Raw genomic sequence first — 22,961 nt, forward strand, 5'->3', positions numbered from 1 at the left:
CAAGGAACTGCATTTATTATAGTAATCCCATGATGCTGCCACTCAAGTGATTTGTTAGTTGGTCACGCACGCGATATATGTTTAGATATTTACTTATTGGAATCGTGGCATTATATAAAAATTTTTATTTATGCTTTATTCAGTTTTTAAATGGCATCATTTTTTGAAAGCTGTTAATAAATATCACAAAAACTCTTTTTGACTGGATAAAAATTTTTATTTATCCTTTATTCAGTTTTTAAATGGCATCATTTTTTGAAAGCTGTTAATAAATATCACAAAAACTCTTTTTGACTGGATAAAAATTTTTATTTATCCTTTATTCAGTTTTTAAATGGCATCATTTTTTGAAAGCTGTTAATAAATAACACAAAAATTCTTTTTGACTGGATAAAAATTTTTATTTATGCTTTATTCAGTTTTTAAATGGCATCGTTTTTTGAAAGCTGTTAATAAATAACAAAAATTCTTTTTGGCTGGATATGGGCAATAAGTTGGTTATAAACAATCTGGTGAGTAGCATATTTTTGTTGAATTATTAAACTGCTATTAATTTTAATAATATAATTAGATTAAGCAAATATTAATGACTGTAAAAATTGCAAAAGTTAATGAAGTAAATCGCGTTTTCTTTTATTAGCAGCACAACGTATGTGTTTATTTTCGTTTAAAAATCCTGCCTTAAAATTTTGTACTTTTTAATACATGCTACTGACGTATGAATTAAGTTAATGAAAGTTAATAAATTAATAAAATGCTGCATTGTTCCTATCTCTGAAAGTATTGGCACCATTGACTGGCAATCAGATATTAATATCAGTTGAAAACTTTTAATGATATCTACAATTGCAATTGTATTTGATTTCTAATGTGATAGAATCTGCTCTAGAAAATATGAGATGACTTTGTTATTTCATTACACGTGTCCTAAGGTACTTTCCCGTCGACCATCTAAGTTGGCGAACGTCCCGCCAAACCTTAGCGAAAATTTTAAGCATTTCGGGGAAAATTTTAAATAACATAGCGATTTATTTAGTTTAATAATCATGAGATACATGTTACACTGTCTGACGTAATTAACAGTGTCGAGAACAGATGTTCCAGACGCACCGCCCGCCAAATTTAACGATTTTTACTTTGGAATGGCAGCTTTGCGCTTTTGGTTGAGATTTTGATTGGTATGGCAACCCTGAAGCGTTTAAGAGCGTTGAATAATGATTTATACTTTTGTTTGGTTATTTTACATATTTCTGCTCTAATAGAAGAAACATGTAAAATTATGGCGCTTTTTGACAAAAGTCAGTTTTTTACAAGCTTTTTTAACATTGTGTAGAGACGGTAGGTTATTCTGAAGCAGAAATCATGAAAATGAGCAATGTCCTCGCCGAGACTCGAACCACGGACCTCTCGAATACGCGCCGAGTATGCTGACCACTACACCACGAAGGCATGCTAAGAAGGTGGGAGAAATACCTTACGGTACTTTTCCGTTTTGCCGGCGCAAACGATAAAGTCGCCAATAATAGTACAACGCCAATAATGTATCTTCGCTGGTAACCTTTTACGCCTCATTTTCAAAACAAGTCGCAACCATTTCTTATCAGATTGATTGTTTCTTTCAATACTGGCATACAATTACATAGAATTTTTACAAGATAGTTAAATTTTATGCCCTAAAACAATTCGCGGTAATTAATTAGAATGCAATCACACCGCTCACCTGAAAGCGAAAATATAGAAAAGGCAAAATCAAGAGTTAAATTCATCTATTCTAATGAGAACGCATTAATGAAATAAAGCACTGCGGTTTTACATAATTTCTGAGTAAGCTTTTCGTACGAATTGAAATAATTCTTGCATTCAAACTTGTATTCCAAATTAAGCTCTAACTTGAAATTAATGTAGGTAATTACTGAGAGAATAAGATTTTTGTAGCGTAGTTTACGTAAAATGAGATCACTTGGGGTCACGTGATACGAACCGGCGAATCAAGATGTTGTACCATGATAGCTTAGTAAATTCTTAAATTAATGTCTTCTTAAAAAAATTTAAACCATATTAAAATGTTTATGGCTTGAAAATAAAAAAATTCTTAGAACTATCATTCGTTAACATTTTTTATGTGTATACTGTATGTTGTCGCCAACAAAGTCTGCTTGGCGAACTTTGCGCCGACGAAACGGAAAAGTACCTAACTTACATACTCCCTCTTTTAAAGGGCGACCCAATTGCCAAATCCTGGTGGTCGAAAATCATCGCCTTTTTTAACTTGGGCGCCACTGTAGAGAAATTGGGTTATTTGGAAGCAAGAGAGATGAAAAATGTGCAATGCCCTCACTGAAGCTCGAACCTCGGACCTCTCGAATACGCACCGAGCGTGCTGCCATTACAACACAAGACATACTAAGAAAGCGGGAGAAATACCGGTGCTACTTTGGTAGACGGTTGCACGGATTTTTGGCGATTTACGTTGGCGCAATTGTTGGCGCGATTTTTGCAATCGTCAGCCATCTTGAAAAACGCTGTTTTTACGCATAGTAAAGTATTCGAAACTTAAAAAAAAAATTAAATATCGTTAAAAGTAATTGGATTAATTTTTTGTTGAAAATGTTGTTTTTTAAGATGGCAGGCAAGTGTAAATAAATGCATTTACTATGAGTATAAAATACTAAAGTAAGGCTATTAATACTTTCATATAGCAAAAAAAAAAAAAAAAAAAAAAAAAAACACCGCTATAAAAACATTGTGCCAACATTTAATTAGATTAAAATAGTACTGAAATTGAATATCGAATTAAAAACCATCCTACCAATTTTTAAAAGAAGTAGAATATTATTAAATTCAAATACTTTAAAATACGTTATATAGAATATAATTAATATTAAAACATATGGACAATAATTATCTCAGCAATTTTTGAAAATAGTGTAATTTTTTTAACAAAAATTGAAGTATACAATTATAAAATAAAATAAAAATATGTACTTACATTTTTTGAGTAATTTAACCTCTTGTTTATTGATAAGTACCACAAAAAAATCGAAATCATAATTGAATCGTCTCTTTTAACCATCTTCATCTGTTATCCACATATCTCGCACTTCATTGAAGAGGTAGTCATTTCCTCCAAAAATTTAAAATAAATTTCCTCTGACGCTATTAACAATTTATAAATAAATCTTTGATTAGGGAAGACAGGTTGGCCAAAATAAGGTCTCAAAGGGCAATTTTTTTATTCCAATACCAATAATTCTTGGTAATTACCAATACCAACATTCATCTTCGAAACGAAGATATCCATTCCATTTGAAATCTGACGAATTCGAAGAGACGAATAATAAAATTTTAAAATGGCGCGGTAATGCACAAATATTCAGTAACCAATCAGGGAGCTGATTACATCACGCATAGAATTAAAATTATTTAAATAATCATTCACAATAAAATCATTTTTAAAACAAATGCAAAAATAAATTGTATTTTAATATTTAACAGCCATAAATAATGTTTAAAACTTTAAATTTATAGATATTAATAAACCAATTACTTTTTAAGTAAGGTGACGTCATTGATTACATCATCAACAGCATAAAATTATATAAAATATTATAAACAACAAAATTTTTTATTTCAAATAAAAATGTAAAATTAAATTGATTTTTAATATTTAGAAGCCATAAATAATATTTAAAACACGGAAGTTATGCATAATAAAACGCATTATTTTTTTAATAAAATGACAACAAAGTATCGGTTACCATAAATAACTTATCCAGCAATGGGTTTACCATAAGTTGTATTACTCGCCAAAAGAAAAATCGCCAAAATCCGTGCAAACGTCTACCAAAGTAGCACCGAAATACCTTATAATTGTTTTTTTCTTTTTCTAATGGTAACTGTACTTGCTTTTTTGCACTGTTTAAATCACGTAAGTTTTTCGTTTACATTTCGCCTTTTAAGCGCCATAATTCGGCAAAAACAAAGATTTCCCAACTTTGTCAACGTGGTGCGACTGGCACATCTGTTCCGACCGTCGAATGGCTATTTGCTTATCACCCGTTTTCGTATTCCATCGCCATTTTTTATCTTTTTGCAAGTGACTTAGGTGAGCAGATCGCGTGGTACAGGCGCCAGGACATAGTCCGAGCCTTGTGCAATATTGTGGTAAATTAATAGCAAATTATGATAAGCATTTCAAAGATGGTTTTTCACAGAGTACTAAATACTCTAGATATAGAGAACTTAAGTCAGGAAACTCGAACGAATTAGTAAAGATTTTGAATTCCTGGTGCAGAACCAGGTGGAAGGAACTGCTCTAATGAAATCATATATTGTGCCCATTAACGCATACTTGTTTTGAAGCCAAGATTGAAACGTTTGAAAATACTCCTGCATGTTGTTCCTAAAAGAAAGGTCCCCAAATTTGAATCATTGTTTTCAAAATGCAAGAAATAGCAGTTAAATTATATTCTTCTTTAACAAAAACTAAACTGAGTTATCGCGATTTAATCAGGATTATAAAAAAGTAATGTGAAGATCTTAAAAGTGAGTTGTGATGTCGTACTTATCCATTATTGATACTAAATTTTATTGTTTGGTAACAGTTTTTGTTTGTTGAAAATGGCTGACAGAAAAGTAACATAAATACCATAAGAAACTGTCACTGGTTAACGACATGGTACTTTCTTGTTATGGCTTTGGCGATGTTTGGAATTTGCGCATAGAAACTGGGCGATTGAGTTGGCCAATTTTAGAGTCTAAACGTAATTGAAATTGGCTTCTCCGAATAAAGAATAATAATAAATTAACCATTCCTTTTAGGTACTTCCTGGCTAAAGTTTATCCAGCATAAATCGTTGGTGAAATTTGAAATATTCACGTTACTGTTTAGATGACTGATTAACTTTGAAATTTTTGCAGCTGATCGTGGTGGCTGCTTTAAAAGGACATACCACTATTAGAAATGTGGGCACTATTCGGTTTTGAGGGCCGTAAAAAATCGCCAAACTATTGTTGATGCCAGTGCTGCCAGAAATAATTGCGATAACCCTAACGCAAGAAAGGAAATATAATAGTAAATAAGTATCTAAGATGGATGTTTTAATTTAGATGAAAGGTTCATTTGATATAATACTTTTTTATTATTATAATTTATATGAAAAAGGCTAAACATGACTGAATGGAAGCACAAGAGTCAATAACTATTTCAGATCATTATTATAATTTACAGTTAGTCAATAAAGTCTGCGTACATCAAGAAAAGTAATATCAAATCCAAATTTTAAGATGCGAAAAGGGTAGTTTCTTAAAGTTTTATTTTTTAAATATTTAGTTTCAATAAGGGACTTTGAAATTATTTAACTGTAATATTTTAATATTTAATAATTTATGCGCACTAATTTTTAAAAGATAAGTGGCCAGAAATCAAAGCCAATAAAGTTTGCGTACAACGCGAAGGAGGCGGGAGATTTCTTATCTAACTTTTAAACTTCAAATTTGAGAATGCAAAGAAGATTACACTTTCAAGGTCATTGACCTCCGAAGCAAATTTCACTTTGATTGGGAGTTGCTATTTCTATTTTCTTTGACGAAAATGATAACCAATAAAGAAATTCCTTTAGTTACGAGACAACTAATTATCAAATTGAGAGATGAAGGTAAAGCTCTTCGTTATATTGGTAAAACCATTGCAAAACCATTTTCCAGTGTGCAAAGAGTTATTCAAAACTATCTTGACATTGGTAGTCTTGCTGTAAAACCAAATCAAGATGTGGGAGACCGAAGAAGCTAACGCAGAGAGAAGAAAGAAAAATTCTTTTACGATTTAAACAAAATCCTAAACTTTCTGCTGCAAGCATTGCAAAAGGCATTTTTTTAACTGGCAACAAGGAAATTTCTCCTGAAACTGTACGAAAAGTGCTGCGAAAGTCCGATTATCATGGACGCAAACCTAGGTCTAAGCCATACATTTCCGAGACAAATAGAAAGAAAAGAATTGCTTTTGCCAAAACATATTTAAACTCTTCGCAGAACTTCTGTAACAATGTAATTTGGTCAGATGAAAGTAAATTTACAATATTTAAAGTTAATGGCCACCCTATGGTATGAAGAAAACCAGGAACAGAACTGAATCTAAGAAATTTAAATCCAACTGTCAAACATGGAGTTGGCAGTGTGATGGTATGGGGGTGTATGTCGGCGAAAGGAGTTGGAAATTTTCACATTATTGATAAAGTCATGGATAAGTATGTTTATCTGGATATTCTGAAGAAAAATCTACGAGACAGTGCTCGAAATTTAAACCTTTCTAATACCTTTACTTTCCAACAAGACAACGACCCGAAACATACAGCTAAAATTGTGAAGGAATACCTCTTCTATCACACTCCAAGACAGTTGCGTACTCCTCCACAATCACCAGACCTCAATCCAATCGAGCATTTGTGGGCAAAATTGGAGAAACGAATTCGGAAACACAATATTACGTCGCGAAATAAGCTAATTAGTAAATATTGCAGGAAAAATGGACGAAATTTACGTGGGATGACACTGAAAAACTAGTTCAGTCAATGCCCAGACGTCTGCAAGCTGTTTTGAAGAATAAAGGATATCCTACAAAGTATTGAAGTAATGTAAAAAACTTATATTTCTTTTTTTTTTTTTTTTTTTGAAAGTGTACGCAGACTTATTGGAGGGAATTTCTGAGTTTTTTTGACAAAATATATTTTTGAAAAAATGTAAAAAGTATTACATTGATATTATTTACTTTTTATTTAAGCTTACAATTTTAGCTAATAGAAGAAAAAAAATGCAATGATTAAAATACATTTTTCTATGCTTTAAGTGTTTTTTTAATTTAAAATTTAGTCTGTACGCAGACTTTTGTGACTAACTGTATATAAAATTTGCTAAACATAACGAAATGGATGCCTCCATCGCTATTTCGCTACCGAGTTATCGCTAAAGCATAGTTTCATCTCGTTGGTTGTTCAAACATAATTTTCTATAATGAATCATGCCTTTTGTATGAAAAAAATTCTGAGTGCAATGAAAAAAAGTGCAGAATCGCCCACTTATTTGTTTGCCGCTTTTTACAAGGGTAAAAACAAATGGATTTTTGTCAATTTTCTTTTACTTTTTAAGTGAAAATACGTCATTGTGTTCATAGATAAAGTCAAGGGTGTGCGCAGTGCCATTGTTGTGCAATTCTGGGATTTTTTGTAAAGTGAAAATAGATCGATGTGTGCATGGATACCGAGTATGTGCAATTCTTAAATACGCGTCAAGCAGTGGGTGATTCTGCACTTTTTAACCAAAATTCTATTGCACACTTTTCGTCATGGGCAATTCCCAAATTGTTAAATCCATAAGATTAAAAAAAAAAAAAAAAAAAAAAAAAAAAAAAAAAAAAAAAAAAAAAAATTAAAAAATTAAACTAGTATTTCAATGGCGTTTAAGAAATATAGAACTACATAAACGTATGCAATTTGAAATCAGCGCGTACGCCAGATTTGGCGCGCTGTTAAATGGGCACATTTGCTAGATTTGGCGCATTTGCGCATTTTCGATGCAATTTTTTTACGGTCCTCAAAACGGAATAGTACCGAAATGTGGCATCATCATTCTTTACCTGATTTCGGGTACAGCTTCCTGTCACGGCTAATTTTTCAAAGCTTTTGTAACTGGTATGACTCCGCGTCGTCGAAACTAATGCATATTATCTTCCTCTTACAATGATATATTGCATTCCCCCCCCCTTCTGCCAAACCGAACGAATGAATGAATGAATGCAAATGTCCAATCACTTTTGCGAAGAAAAAAATAAAGGACTGCTGAAATCCTGGATGCTTCTTGAACAAAAACTGGTATGACTGTTGACAAATTCAGCCTGTCATCGTGGACCTTGAAAAATGCAAGTTACAAGGTCTGTGGTTGTCAACAGTCGAGCTTATATGTGTTATGCCAATGATAGGTGTATTTCGTGCCCTCCTGTGAAGTATTAATTTTATCTTTGTTCCATCAGAATTGAAAGCTCTCAACTGCAATGCAGGTTTTTGGAATAATAGCTAAATAATAATTGATAAGATTTAGGCCAGTCTTCAGTTGGGGTTCAAGGTTGGCGACGTTCAGCGAAGGATCTATTTTGTCGATACGTAAAGGTGATAATTGTTGGAGTTCCATGACTTGCTTCAATAGAAGAATCCCGATTTCTTGCGCAAGATTGTGATTCCTTCCCAAGATTGTACCGATTATGGAATTTTGCAGAGCACGTTGTTTACATTCCTTCTTTTTGAGACACACCCACGGCTGAAGAATTTACCTAACCAAAATTTAACGAGTGCAAAAGTAGTATGTTTTTTTTTTTATTTTTTAAAGATGATTGATTGCATACAAGGAAAATAATGCCAATACATGGTAGAAGTATAGTGAGGGAAAAATAAAATAAAAATAATACATTCCTTCTTTTATACGTTTTACATTAAATTTGAATTGTTTGCTCATAAATGTCTCACTGAGACATACCCACGGCTGAAGAATTTACCTAACCAAACTTTAACGAGTACAAAAGTATTATGTTTTTTTATTATGGTTTTTGGAATAATAGCTAAATAATAATTGATAAGATTTAGGCCAGTCTTCAGTTGGGGTTCAAGGCTGGCGAAGTTCAGCGAAGGATCTATTTTTTCGATTCGTAAAGGTGATAATTGTTAGAGTTCCATGACTTGCTTCAATAGAAGAATCCCGATTTCTTGCGCAAGATTGTGATTCATCCCCAAGATTGTGCCGATTATAGAATTTTGCAGAGCACCTCTTTTTGAGTTTTGTTTACATTCCTTCTTTTATACGTTTTGCATTAAATTTGAATTGTTTGCGCATAAATGTCTCACTCAGACATACCCACGGCTGAAGAATTTACCGAATCAAAGTTTAACGAGTACAAAAGTATTATGTTTTTTTAAATATGATTGATTGCATACAAAGAAAATAATGCCAATACATGGGAGAAATTAAGTGCGGGAAAAAGAAAATTAAAAAGGATAAATGTGATTGGAGCATTTAAGAAAGTAAGGATTTCTAATAAAAATATCACCAAAATAATTTTTTTGTCGTCCAGACGGTACATTGGGTACGGGAGGCTACTACAGTACCGAAGGGTTCGAATCTCGGAGAAGACATGGATGCTTGCAAATGTATAGTTTCGGTGCGGCATAGCGGCATTCTAAATATACAGCGAGCCTAAAGTCATCTCGTGTGGATTGGTGGGAGTGGGATGGGAAACCCCGAGGTGCTCACCCTCAAAATTGGGGGTGAAAAATAGAAGACAACCTCTCTTCGGAGTAGGCTGTGGCAACCATTGTTCCATGTAATAGTGACAAGACAACAAACAAAATATTTTGTATAAAAATTGGTACATACACCAGCGAAATTACTTTCAAAAGAAAAGTTTTTTTTTTTTTTTTTTTTTTTTCCTGTTGTGGTTATGTTATGTTATGAAGAAGTGAGGGGGCCACCTAATATTTACCCTAAGTAAGCAGGTATTAGCCCCACACACTAACTAGAAAACTAACAACATTCTGGCATCATTTCCTCGAGTCGTGATAAAAATTGTGACTTAAGTGAGCACTACAAATACTGTCACCGGCGGCGGCATCAACGGTACTCCTAACCTTTCAGCGTTAAATTAGCTCAAGTAAGGGATTAAATTACATGATATACATTGCGATATAGATAGTTTTGCAGGTGCATATTTCAAGATGTATCTGTTGTAGTGGGTACAGGATACATATTTCAGGACATTATATATTGCATTACAAACAGGCATGTTGTTTCCACGTTACAAATCATTTTATATGTATTCAGGATACATTTGGAGGAGAAGATGTACTCGACTCGAACCTAGACCGGCCGGACTCAAACCTAGACCTCTCGAAAAGCCGCCGAGTGTGATAAACGTTACACCACGAAGGCATGCAGGAAGGAGGAAAACATACCTTATATACCCCCTTTCAAAGCGCGACTGTGGAGTAGGGGACGCATTCGGCAAATCCTGGAGGTGGAGAATCATCATCCATCCACCAACGTTTTTTCAGTTCGGGCGCCATTGTAGAGTCATTAGGTTTTTTTTAAGCAGGAGATGTGAAGAATGAGCAACGCCCTCGCCGGGACTCGAACCTTGACCTCTCGACTACGCGCCAAGTGTGCTAACCATTACACCATGAAGGCATGCTGGAAATGAAGGAAAAATACACTACTTACAGAAAACCCTGCTAAGAGATTTTTACTAAATGAATGCCTACGCTAATTTCACTATTTCGTCCAGTGCACTACGAAATAAACACTAGAAAGCTACAAACAGGTTCGGGAGCCATTTCAAAATGCTCCAGAACTTCTTTCAATTGCCGAAGAAACAGTCTTCATAAACTTCACAGCCTCTGAATTTTGGGTAGGAGTGAATGATGAGTTTCCTGCACTGGAAACAAGAGCATTTCGTACATTATTACCATTTTCAACATCTTACCTTTGCGACACCGGATTTTCTGCGGCTTTGAAGAAACAAGATAGATCTCAGTTAAATATAGCACTGAGACTGTCTATTTCTAATATTAAACCTTTCCTCTAAAAACTTTGCTGTGCAAGACAGGATCAAAGAAAGGCACTAATGATTATTAATTATTATTAGCTTCTTTTTAATTTAGCACTTATACGTTAATTATTTAATACATTGCGCAGTACCGATGCAGTCATATTTATATGTGTGTTACATGAGTATTAATGTGTACTATTTTAACTTGCCTTTCTTTCAGTAAATTAATCAATTCTTTCAATAACATTTTCTTTTAGAAAAGGTGCTAAAATTGAATTTTTTACAATGTTCTCTATTATTGAAGCCATAGAAATTTCTACAAATACTATTTTCAAATTATTTATCCCTATTTGTAGCCAAGGTAAAAAGTATAGTTTAGGGTAACCCTTGGCGAAACTTGGCGATTTTTGGCGGTATATGGATACCGATTTTGTGTAATTCTTTGAGTCGTTATTTTGGCTTGAAGCAGCAAATTTTGCGCCAAAAATCGCCGCTACACAAAGCCAAACTAACAGGACAAACAATTGCATAAACTCGGTATCCATGCACACATCGACTTATTTTCACTTTAAAAAAAAAAAAAAACCCAAATTGGACAAAAATGGCATTGCGCACTCTTTTGACTTTATCCATGTACACGTCGACCTATTTTCACTTAAAAAGTCAAAGGAGAACCAAAGTCTACAATATAGGCAAACAAAAAATACATAATCTCAATAAAATACATTTTAAACCAAACAATAAAATAACATAAAGGAAAAACATGTTATACATTCAAGCACTACCAAAAGCAAATATTCACTTACCATGATTTTCGAGTTCGCTTCGTACACCAAGAGCCACGTAAAAATCAAAATATCAATCATACTCAAATGACTTTTTTCAAACCAGGTACTCTTTCTGATCGAACGCTTCACATAGTGACCATCAGAACCTTTCTTCCTACAAACCCATTCAAATCCATCTAAACGGTTTTAACACACACCACAAAAACGCTTACAAAAATCCCATGATTCAAAATTTCCTAGAATCATGCACCCGATTACGTCACAATAAGGTTTCCATAACATTCAACTACTCAGGCTACCATAAATGAAACAACAATTTGGCGATAAATCAAACAACAACTTCGCCGTAATACAAGGGGTACCTTAAAGTCTACTCTACCCATAGCCGACGTACACAAGCTTGCGGGAAATTTAAACAGACCCAAATAAATGTAACAACAGATCTACTATAGAAACGTAGAGTCCATGTGGATGGCATAAGTTAAATCTTTGGGGCTTCTTTGTTACAAATACATTTTAATGTAACTAAACGCACAGCAAATATACATACGACACACAAAATACAAGACACTAATAGAAAAACTGCTGACGTCGTCGTCAGATTATATATTACTCTGATTTATATGCTAAATGCTAAGCTAATTATTTAATTCTTTGTCAGTTCCTACAGAAATAAAGTAAAATGTTTAAAAAAAATCCATTAACATTTCAAATTCGGACAAAGCTTTGCTCGAATTTTATCATTAAGAAATGCTATCGGACTTCGCGACAACTTTCGACACAAAACTTTCGACGGTGATCAAGCAGGTGAATAAAACAGCAGGTTTGGTTTATGTGATTACGGCAAAGCCCCGAGGGCTATCTGCCTATGGGAAGGGATGGCTTCGTGAAGTACTTTCTAAGGGAAACTCGGACGTATGGGAAAAACCACGAAAACGCCCATGCAGCCAGCCCATTCGCGGGATTCCAACCTTTATTAATGATGTAACTTATAATTATACCTAAGAATCACTTCGCTTTAGAATTTCTATTCAATATTCAAAACAAATAAAATAATTAAAAGCTTCTTATCTGTCAGACGAGATCCGTTCAATCCATGACATTTTATCCAATTTTATTTTACCGTCACACACAAATACATAACGACAAGAATACGCTTCTTACAAATCCAGTTACACATATATGGTTCGCACTTGACAAAAAAATTATCATTCTACATTCTTCGCGGTTGCCATGGCAACAGAATTTTTTTACTCAAAAGGAAGTCAGATGGACAGCGCCATCTGGCTGCTGCAATTATGATTTCTGCATGCTGCATTTCGAAATCGCCGTACCATCCAAAATAGGGATTATAAAGAGGTGGACGCGGCCGCAGTATTTGTAGCTTCAAATTCCGAAACATAATGCATGTAATGAGTTGCAACGTCGTTGTGTGATAAGCTTCATTTGTGGCAGATGACAGTGAGTAACATACGCTAGGATAGTGACTAGTGCATGTGGACTGTGATAGAGAACTCAGGCATGTTCAAAAGTTAAAGAGTCGTATTTTGAAGTTATAATTTTGTTATACGATTAGCTGAATGGTTTACGGAACGGAGATGGAAAAGAAATATCCAACAGATTCACAGATCCGCACACTACATTAATACAGAGAATGTTCGCACATTTTTAGACGATTTTGCTTTGACATTAACAAAAATCGTCAACTTGGGAATTTTTTTTAGCTACAATTATAAGAAGTGTTCAAATGAAAAGGTACGAAAAGTCGTAACAACCAAACCAGTTGAAATTTGAACATGCCGCTTTGGAATAACGTGGTGAGATATTTAAGGACGCGAGTGTAGCTTCTGGCATGGTTGTGCACATGCGCGTGGGACGCAGGCAGTTATGTGTTCCGTCCAATTGATGTGGCAGTGCGTGTGAGGACATCAAGGAGTTCACATCGCAAAATTCGACGATTCAGGAGCAGCGAGGTGTTAAACCGGCCGATATTCATCGCCGAATGGTGGCTACTGTGTGTTCCACAAGTCAGCGAGTGCCGTTTCGGTGAAAGCCGGGTGTGTTTGCATAAAGATGACTATAAATCTATTTCTACAATTCAAAATATAAAAAAAATCGATCGAAAATTTTTAGACAAAAATCTTAAAATGTGTGATCGTAAGGTAAAATGGCTGTTCCTTCACGTTTCATGTTATTCAACCACTTTGTTTCGTAACCTAATTAATTTTTGTTATAAAAAGAAGTTTAATTATTTCAAATATGAACTATTAGTGTGTTATATTCGTGATCAAAATTAAATACAGAAGTGTTTTTCTTTAATAAATCAATAGAAAAAGAAATCTGAAAGGTTTCAGATTTTAAATTACGTCCAAAGGGGCGTTTTTTAACGCTTTGTGTGTTACCTTTATTTATTAAATATCATGTTCTTCGCACTTAAAACATAAATTCAGTTAAATAGCAATGTCACAAAATTATTTTAAAATGAGCGTATCTTAGAATTTCCAATACACAGTTCCGCGTGCTGGAGATAAAAAAATTTTTTTTTCTCGTAGAGGTTGCCATTGCTCGCTTCGAAATCCTTGAGTTTGTTAATCAATAATTTGTTAAAGTTTTACAAAATATGAAATCTATCCTAAAACAAATTTCAAATTTGGTCTTCCACATGCCCATATTTGTAGGAGGATTACGTCATTCAAAATTCGATGGCTCTAGGTACAATTGTTTTATCACAATGCGAGAACTATACATACATTGATGCAGAATTTTCATTATTTAGTTTCTTCCAATATAATGCAGGACTCTAACATTGGGTGGCAACAGTTTGAAAAGTGAAACGAACATTTATAGTGACTCAACGCAAAATCGCAAAACGAAAACAATAGTCCTTCAGGGTTAGGTTAGGTTAGGTTATTTAATTACGGCAAAGCCTCGAAGGCTATCTGCCTAAGGGTAGCGATGCCTTCGTGAAGGACTTTCTAAGGGAAACTGGCTCGTATACACGTTACACATGGGGAAAACCACGAAAACACACATGCAGCCAGCCCGTTCGCATGATTCGTAGCTCGGACCGAACTACCAGTGTTCAGAGACTTTACCGCTCGGCCGCTGGTGGGCCATGTCCCTAGTGTTCAGAGACTTTACCGCTCGGCCGCTGGTGGGCCATGTCCCTAGTGTTCAGAGACTTTACCGCTCGGCCGCTGGTGGGCCATGTCCTTCAGGGACAAAAGCCCCTTTGGAATAATAATTTGTCTTGCACTTCATGTAAAGTCTGTTACCTTGAGATTATTTTACCCCAAATTAGTTTGTAATTCTGTCTAAAAGGGGCAGTACATATTCAGTGACATACATAAACTAGTCAAGCTAAGTTTGACTACTTTAAATACGTACTGCCTCCCTTTAGGCAGATTTACAAACTAATTGGGAGTAAAATGCTCTCAAGGTAATGAAGTGCAAGACAGTGGTTTGCCAAATTTTTATCTAAAAATTTAAAATTTATTTTTTTTTATTTTAAATTGTAGAAATATATTTATAGACATTTTACGGAATGCATTGTTCAAATTAAACTTTAAATATTAATTTATCTTGAATTTCCTTTCTTTTCTTCTGGGACAACATATATAAGCAAAATTTGAAAATGGGCCATATGTTTATATTGTTAATAAAAATTTTATTTTGTAAAAAGATAAAATAAATCTATCCCCGTCAACTGTTTAAATCATGCATTTGGTTCAATTCCAGTTTCAAAAGGCGTGGGATCTCGTTAACACCAGAATGTCTCATACATTTTAGGTAAGATAGCTTCCCCGCAAAGCAAGTTTAGGGTTGCCATAAAATGGCAAGCTAAGACAGGGCTGCCACATTTGACGAGAAATAGCCCATTCGGCGACAAACCCAAAGTTTTGTCGATTTGTGGCGCTTAGTAGTATAAACATGTGCGTCAGCATTTATGCCCCATTCTGAAGCATGCGAAAAATAGCAAAATGCCACATTTTCACCTGTTGTTTGATTCACTTGCTCGATCTCTCCAGAACATGGCGACTGCTATTTGGAAATCATAACCCATTCCGTGTAAATAAGTCAATATTTTTCTTTAACACTGGAATTTTAGTCTTGACATCGGGAATTTATTTTGTAAAGCAGATGTGTCATGTATTTCTTTTCAGTATTTGACGAAGGATTCAATTTCTATGGACATATACCACTCTCTTTCAAGAGGCACATGGAAGTTAATGACAATGAGTAACATCTTCGAGTAAAATCCCAAAGAGGAAGGTATCTGGAAAGCAGTCATCGAAATAAAGCTGAATATTTGGAAAAACTCTTTTCAATTAACTTTCGGAATGGACCTGCCACGGAAAATCTATTGCAAGTTGCCTTATACTGCATGCAAGCAGCCGCCAGTCGTCAAATCGTGCATTGCCGTCGCCATAAATGCTGTCACCAGTTATATCTGCTTCCTTCAAGAAGTCGTCTTAGCAAATTTACGTTTAATTATAGGTAATTAATTATATTTTGAGAATTAAATTGAATTTTGTAATTAATTTTAATCGTCATCTTCTGAGTTGTCCTCGTAATGAGCTTGCACTTTAAACTGTAAGAAGTTATCTTTATCAAAATTATTTATTCCTATTTAGAACCAATTAAAGCATTTTTTGGCCCTCTTTACTGCGAAGTTCCAGGAGTCGTCTGCAAGCCTCCGCCGACGTTTTACGAACGGTCATTGCAGACTTTGCGCCAGTTTCTAGTTGAAAATATGATTATACGATACATTACGGAAACTTGCTGCAGTTCGTGGACTATGGTAAGTGGCTACTATATTTTACTCCTAATAATTACTACGATGTTCAAAACTTGCTTGTATTACCTCGCTACGGAAAGTCGTCAGTATATGAGGTAATGACTTAAGCAACAAACTAAAAAGAGAAATAATGTCAAAAACATTTGGTCTTATTCGGTTTTGAGGGCCGTAAAAAATCGCCAAAGTGTTGTTGATGCCAGTGCTGCCAAAAATAATTGCGGCAACCCAAACGCAAGAAAGGAACTATAGTAAATAACTATCTAAGATTGATGTTTTAATTTAGATGAAAGGTTAATTTCATATAATACTTTTTTTATTATTATAGTTTATATAAAAAAGGCTAAACATGACTGAATGGAAACATAAAAGTCAATACCTATTTCAGATCATTATTATAATTTATATACAAATTGCTAACATAACTGAATGGATGCCTGCATCGCTATTTCGCTACCGAGTTATCGCTAAAGCATAGTTTCATTTCGTTGGTTGTTCAAACATAATTTTCTATAATGAATGATGCCTTTTCAAAAAAGGCATCATCATTATAGATTCATTATAGATTCATCATTCATTATAGATTCATTATAGACTAGAATACAAATCAGAATCTCAAAAAATAAACGAGTGCATGAGGGCACTTCAAAATGACTCCTAAGAGATGGACTCGCAGAAATTTAACCGGCGTGATACTAAACTGATATGGCCAAGAGGCTTACTCGAGTGACCGCGAAATAACAACGAAACGTGCGCTAGGCTAGCGAAACACGCTGTCTGAATAAACTGAGATAATCACACGTTTACATAGCACAGCACAGACAGCACAGCCACTTCACTTCACTTCAAATCAAATCAAATCAAATTTACATGCTGGCGAGAGAATGTGAGAGGAAGTTTGAGAAGCTGAGAACAGGAAAACTTAAATTTGTTATGGTCGTAAGTTTTGCTTTTATCTATTTACTTTTTCTACATCTACTACTTCGGTTCCTGAATCTTACTTATTGGCTTCTTCCTGTGGGGTTATTTGAAGTTGAAGGGCTATCTTGGTGGGGTTTCAGCCTCGTTGACCTTAAGAGCAACAGCTCAAAGGCTGTGCCCAGCATTCCTGGTGACATACGTTTGCCCGTCTTTACCATTGTGTACAGGATGCAATGCAGGATCCACGCAAAGATGGTCAAATTCTTACAGGTTCATGGCATCGTCGAGGTAGCGGTTTTATTGAATAAAGTGTTACGACGCACTCCAACTCATTTGCAGAGTTAATGCAGTATTGTACTGAAATGTCTTCGTTGTTACTGATTTGTATAATCAGCTGTGTCGACTAGAACAGCGCCATATTTTACTTTAACGATAACTTTCGAAACAATTATTTTCAGGTATCTTTTCCCCCATGTTGTCATTAGTTCCAATACCGAATTAGATAGTATTTTAGCTGATAGATGGAGCTACAGATTGCTTTGAGTAATGTCAGTTTAAAAACAAATATCCTGTATATATAAATCAGTCTTGAATTACCACTGCTGTTATTTTCTTGCAATTAGTGCTGTCTTTGAAATTTCTTCAGTAATTGAATTAGATGTCTTTGAAGATTTCATAGGTATAACAAAGTCCCAGACATGACGTAAATCAAATTTCAATAATCCGCCGTCTGTTTCTCAAACTTAAATTTCCCTCCTTTGTTGTTTATAATTTATGCCGAAGATTTTCAACATCTGTTTCTTATTTATACTTTATTGTACATTAGCTAAATCATGAAAAACAACCACAATTTCTTAGCTTAGAACCACCTTTAACTTTTGTGTGTGCGTGTGCCGACATTAAGTTCAGGTTATGTAGTAATATACCAAAATTTCATTAATGTGTTGTTTTTTGCGAAAGAAAGCAATTGATAAACTTAATCCATTTGCGTTTTCTTCCTCTAGATATTTCTCCATTTAGCAATTCTCATAATCTTGGCAACAAAATTAACTCGAGTGGTAATACGAAAGGTATGACCTACTTTCATTTTCTGTATAAAATAAAGATTAATTTGCATGTAAAAAGAATAAAATGTTCCTATATGCCGATATAATTTCGAGTTTCATACACCATTTCAGTTAGGCCGAGATATCATAAAGTAGGCAATCGATAAATATTTATTGCATCATTTAAGGAATAGGAATGGTAATTTGGAATGGACAAATGATAATAACAAGAATTATCATTGTGCATTCAATTAATCTAAGCACGAAAACTTTACCAGCAAAATTATTGTTCAGATCAAAATATAACTAGCTTTGTGGCAGAATCAGAAACACACGAATGTTGCCAGTCTAGCCGAACGTGTTCATCCGCATGTCTTTTTCATGATAATTCGGCAAAATTGAAACTAATATGTGCGTTTGGCAAAACGTAATTATTTATGATAGAGAAAATCATTGAAATACAAAAGAATTATCAAAATTGCATGCAATTATAAAGATTAAAGTTTTAACCATTCGTTCTACCTTCGCCTTCTTGGTGTTGCATTTTCAATGTCGAGCAGCGTAACTGATTATGTTAAGCTCTCAAGAATTTTTTTGTCTAGGATGAGACATGCCTTTGTGGAAAGTATGAATTTGAAAAGAAATTTTATATGATAACAGTAAATATAAGTTGAAATATCAAACAAAAATGCATTTGAAAATAAATGTAAAATACGGTTAAGTTAATTGATTATTACACGTTACAAAAACCTACGTCATTAATTTAAACAACTCATAAACATCAACGCGAGTGAAGAAAGAATAAAGTCTATTTCCCCATACGCTTTTCCAAGTTCCTAGTAAATAAATTCTCGGATATATGGCACAAAGTCCCCCCATGCGGTTTTTTAGTCCCCAGTGAATAATTTCTCACATATTTGTGCACAAAGTGAACAAATTTCACACATTTCGCAGCACTTCACTTACGCATCGCTGAAGTCTGAATTGTGAATTCATCGCCAACCCAAACCTACATACATGTTATTTAGCCAAACGAAGGTTAGGGCAAATGAGGATACCACGCTACTGAAAGCGAGGATCGCCTCATTCGAGCGGTAGGCACCATACGAAAAGTATTGAATGCTATACGAACGGAGAGCTTGTGAACATGTGGTCCCAACAATGATGGGGCGCCTGCTCATTTTGGACTAGATGTTTGTAGCCATTTGAACAGATCATGTCCGCATCGATAGATTGCATGTCCTATCGATGCGGACATGATCATGTCCGTATCGATAGATTGGACGTTCCTTGGCCCCCACGTTCACCGAATTTCTCGAGCCTTGATTTCTTTTTCTGGGGAGCCATCAAAAGTGTCACTATCCTGTTGTTTCTGAAATGGATCTCGTGGCAAGATTCGCCTGCGCAGCAGCTACAGTCAAAGAAACTGCCAGTGTGCTTGAACATATCCGGGATGTTTAGCGTGTGATAGTGCAAACTTCGAGCATCTGTTGTAACATTCAAGCTCTCGTACACCATTTGTATTCATGTCCAATAAATGTTTCAAATTAATCACACTCTTGTATACTTTCCCATCTTCTACCTCTGCAACCACATACCCCGGACATTTCCGGGCATGGGTTCCTATGCAATTCCTTATAATGTGCCTACCTCTTCCAGAAGTTTGTCGCCACATTTAAGGGCAACCCTGCGTACAATGCCTACCGAAAGTGTGTAATAATTCTCATATTTCATATTTTACCTAAAAACTTCCGACATTATATACAGAGGCTGTTCGCGCATTTTTTAGAGGTAAGCGGTAATAAAAAATCATTTGCTGCAAAAGAAGTAATTGCAATTGAACTATGTTTTTAAGTCAAAATTATCGTCTGTGGCTTGAAAGTTTTGTTTTCATTCAAAATGGCGAATTTAACAAAGCAGTGGTTCGAAGGCTACATTGACGCTCTTTCCGAAGAGAAATATGCATACTCCGTTATCCAAAAACGATGTGAGAGTCATGGTTTTGTGATATCTAAAGCTCGATAGGTAATATCGTCAACAAGAAAGGAAAAAAAAACGCCAAATTGGAGCCTCAAGTGGGACAAAAATTCCAAACAAGTATCCAAGGATAAAACGGACATCTTCGACTATTGCAAAGGTACGTTGTTTAATGTTAAAAGAAAGTCCCCCTAGTCAAAGGACAGTTGCAAAATCATTAAAATGCTCGGTGTCCACTGTAAACAAAATGTTAAACGTTGATTTCAATCTTAAGAAAGCGAAAAAACGCAATGTGCATCGTCTTCTTCCAAAGCACATCGCTCAACGCAGGACACACTGCAGAATTCTATATGAGAAACACTTATCCAAAGAAAAATGGAAACAATTGTCACAATAGATGAAGCATGGGTGTATTTAAATGATGATAACAAAAAAGAGCCATTTATTATCATAAAAGGGGAGAAAACAATTTAAGTACATGGTCCATTCAAAAAATCGAAAGAAAGTTTTTCTAAGGGATTCATGATTGTTGCTGGTTTTTCTTATAATGGCAAGTTAAAAATAAAGAGAGTGCAAAAAAATATCAAGATTAACCATCGCTTTACCCACAGTGCCATCAGTCGGTGAGACTCCATCAGGACAAAGCTAGCAGTCACACATCAAAATCCACCGTAAATTTCCTAAAAGAAATGGAACAAAAAACTTGTATCAAGGCCATACCCTTCACTGATATCCCTACTAAACCTCCCGATGTGTCACCTATGCATTTTTGTGCTTTCGGACTTTTAAAAACTGCATTATACAAACCTTCTCCCAGAACCCGAACAGAACTCTGAAAAGCTGTTCGGTAGGAATGGGATAGAATATCTCTTCCGCCACTTCAAAAGGCATTATTATCCTGGAAATTGCGTTGTCGAAAGATAGTTCAGGATAAGGGATGTAAAATAGAACATTTAAAACAAGAATTTTATGTAATTTAATTTTGTGAATACAATATACATCGTCTAAAAAATGTGTGAACAGCCTCTGTACAACGTTTATGAATTCTATAGAATGCCGGCGTTTCATACTTTCCCGGAAATATATTTATTAACAACTCGTATGTATTAACCAAATTCATTATGCAAATATTTATATGCTGATTTCAATAAGTCATTCAAAAAGTGTAAAGTTATTTTAAGTAATGTAAATCCCACCGTTTTTCAGGTACATGAACATAAACCGCGAAGTGCTCTCACACAGCCAAGCAGTAAGGAAAATCAAAGAATTATTGAATAAAGAAATTAATGTTCGTACTATAATCATCTCATCATCTTTTGTAACATATAGTAAATAAATAATATAAAACAAAATTTGGGTGTTGTGTGCGAATATTTCTATACACTGATTAGTTTTTCTTTCCCAAAATAGGAGGAATTCTATAACTTTGCTAATCCTTCTGAACGACAGACAATTTGCCAGGCTTTCACAAGATATTCAGATACTGCTAACGTCCATGTCCTCCAATGAGCCACGGTTATTTGCGGGTTAACAAATGATTAAAATACAGCTTTCTAATGTGTGCTACAGAAATTTTTGACAAGTTTTTATTAGATCGCGAGATCTCTTCGCCATTTTTAAATATAAGTAATTTAAATATCCGTCACACTTGATACTTTAGAGAGAATGAAGGCTGGGGGCCATTGATTGTCGAAACTGAATTGGATGCAATAAAAAATAGGTTAATTGCGCACTGATTGTTTTAGAATCGTATCTATCACACTCTGACAGCTGAAAACTAGACACTTTTTGCACTCCAAACTTTTCTGAAGCAATACGCCATTTATTTTTCTTAAATTAATTCATTTCATCCTAGTTTCTTAGTAGCTTTGCGAAATAATCGCAGCTTTAACAGTCTTATGAGCCACGAAGGTAATTTAAAAATTAATTTTCTCTTTCAAGAATTTACTTTCACTTCTGGCAACAGTAAGAGCATGACCTAGTTAATGACTACGCTGAACTCTGAGAATTCAATTATGACTTTTAATATTAATGTAATTAACGGTGGCAATATTAAAACGTCCTTCTTTCTTTGACTACTTTTTTTCCTGTGATTGCTTTATTAACTATTTTAGTATAACTGTATTTTATATCTTTATTCGCAAAATTCTTGTTTACCTCGTAAGATTTTCCTTTCACGAGCTAAGCAAATGGCTGATCTTTTAATCTTATTCCTTTGCACTGGAAAGTTTCTAGTTAAAATATAATCCATCCAGAATATCCATTATAATTCATAATATAATCCATAACATCCATTATAATTCATTACGGAAATAAAAGAAATCCTTACTATATTTCGTCGCAGTTTCTGGGCAATTTATTTAGTTAATTTCCCATATCGTATTCAATTCTTGTAGATTAATAGCATAGTAATGAACTGATAGTATTATGTTTGAGTACATCATGAAGCATCTTACAGAGGCCGTTCTCACATTTTTCAAACGATTTTGCTTTCTTATAAAAAAAAATTCGTCTGCTTGGAAATTTGCTGCTTAACTGCAGCTATATTTTTGGAAGTATTAATTATCATCTGCCACAAGACGATTTCTTTTTCATGCAAATTGGCAGTTTTGCCTGAGGCAATGGACAGACGGCTATGTTTGTGCTCTTTTCGAAGAAAATTATTTGTATTTAGTTATTATAAATGACCGTGAAAGGCATGGTTTTTCAATATCTAAAGCTGCGATAGATAATATTGTCAACAAGATAGGGAAAAATTTTCAAAGTTTGCTTTAAAGTGGAAAAATTGTTCCAAATACATACCCAAGGAAAACACGGAATGTTTCGAATGCTGTAAAGGTAAGATCTTT

General features: G+C 34.5%; 1 protein-coding gene across 1 annotated transcript; it reads left to right on the plus strand.

Moving 5' to 3' along the window:
* Positions 1-298: 298 nt before the first annotated feature.
* On the plus strand, positions 299-21,454 carry LOC118192201 (uncharacterized). The gene is made up of 5 exons (XM_035363112.2): positions 299-512; positions 15,537-15,870; positions 16,008-16,174; positions 18,094-18,159; positions 21,319-21,454. Exons 2-5 carry the CDS (start codon positions 15,714-15,716, stop codon positions 21,388-21,390), a joined length of 462 nt encoding a protein of 153 aa, XP_035219003.1. The 5' UTR covers positions 299-512; positions 15,537-15,713; the 3' UTR covers positions 21,391-21,454.
* Positions 21,455-22,961: the final 1,507 nt, after the last annotated feature.

The sequence above is a fragment of the Stegodyphus dumicola genome, chromosome 3 (assembly GCF_044657685.1).
Source record: "Stegodyphus dumicola isolate Sdum_Otavi_A_Nest chromosome 3, ASM4465768v1".
In the NCBI taxonomy this organism is placed as follows: domain Eukaryota; kingdom Metazoa; phylum Arthropoda; class Arachnida; order Araneae; family Eresidae; genus Stegodyphus; species Stegodyphus dumicola.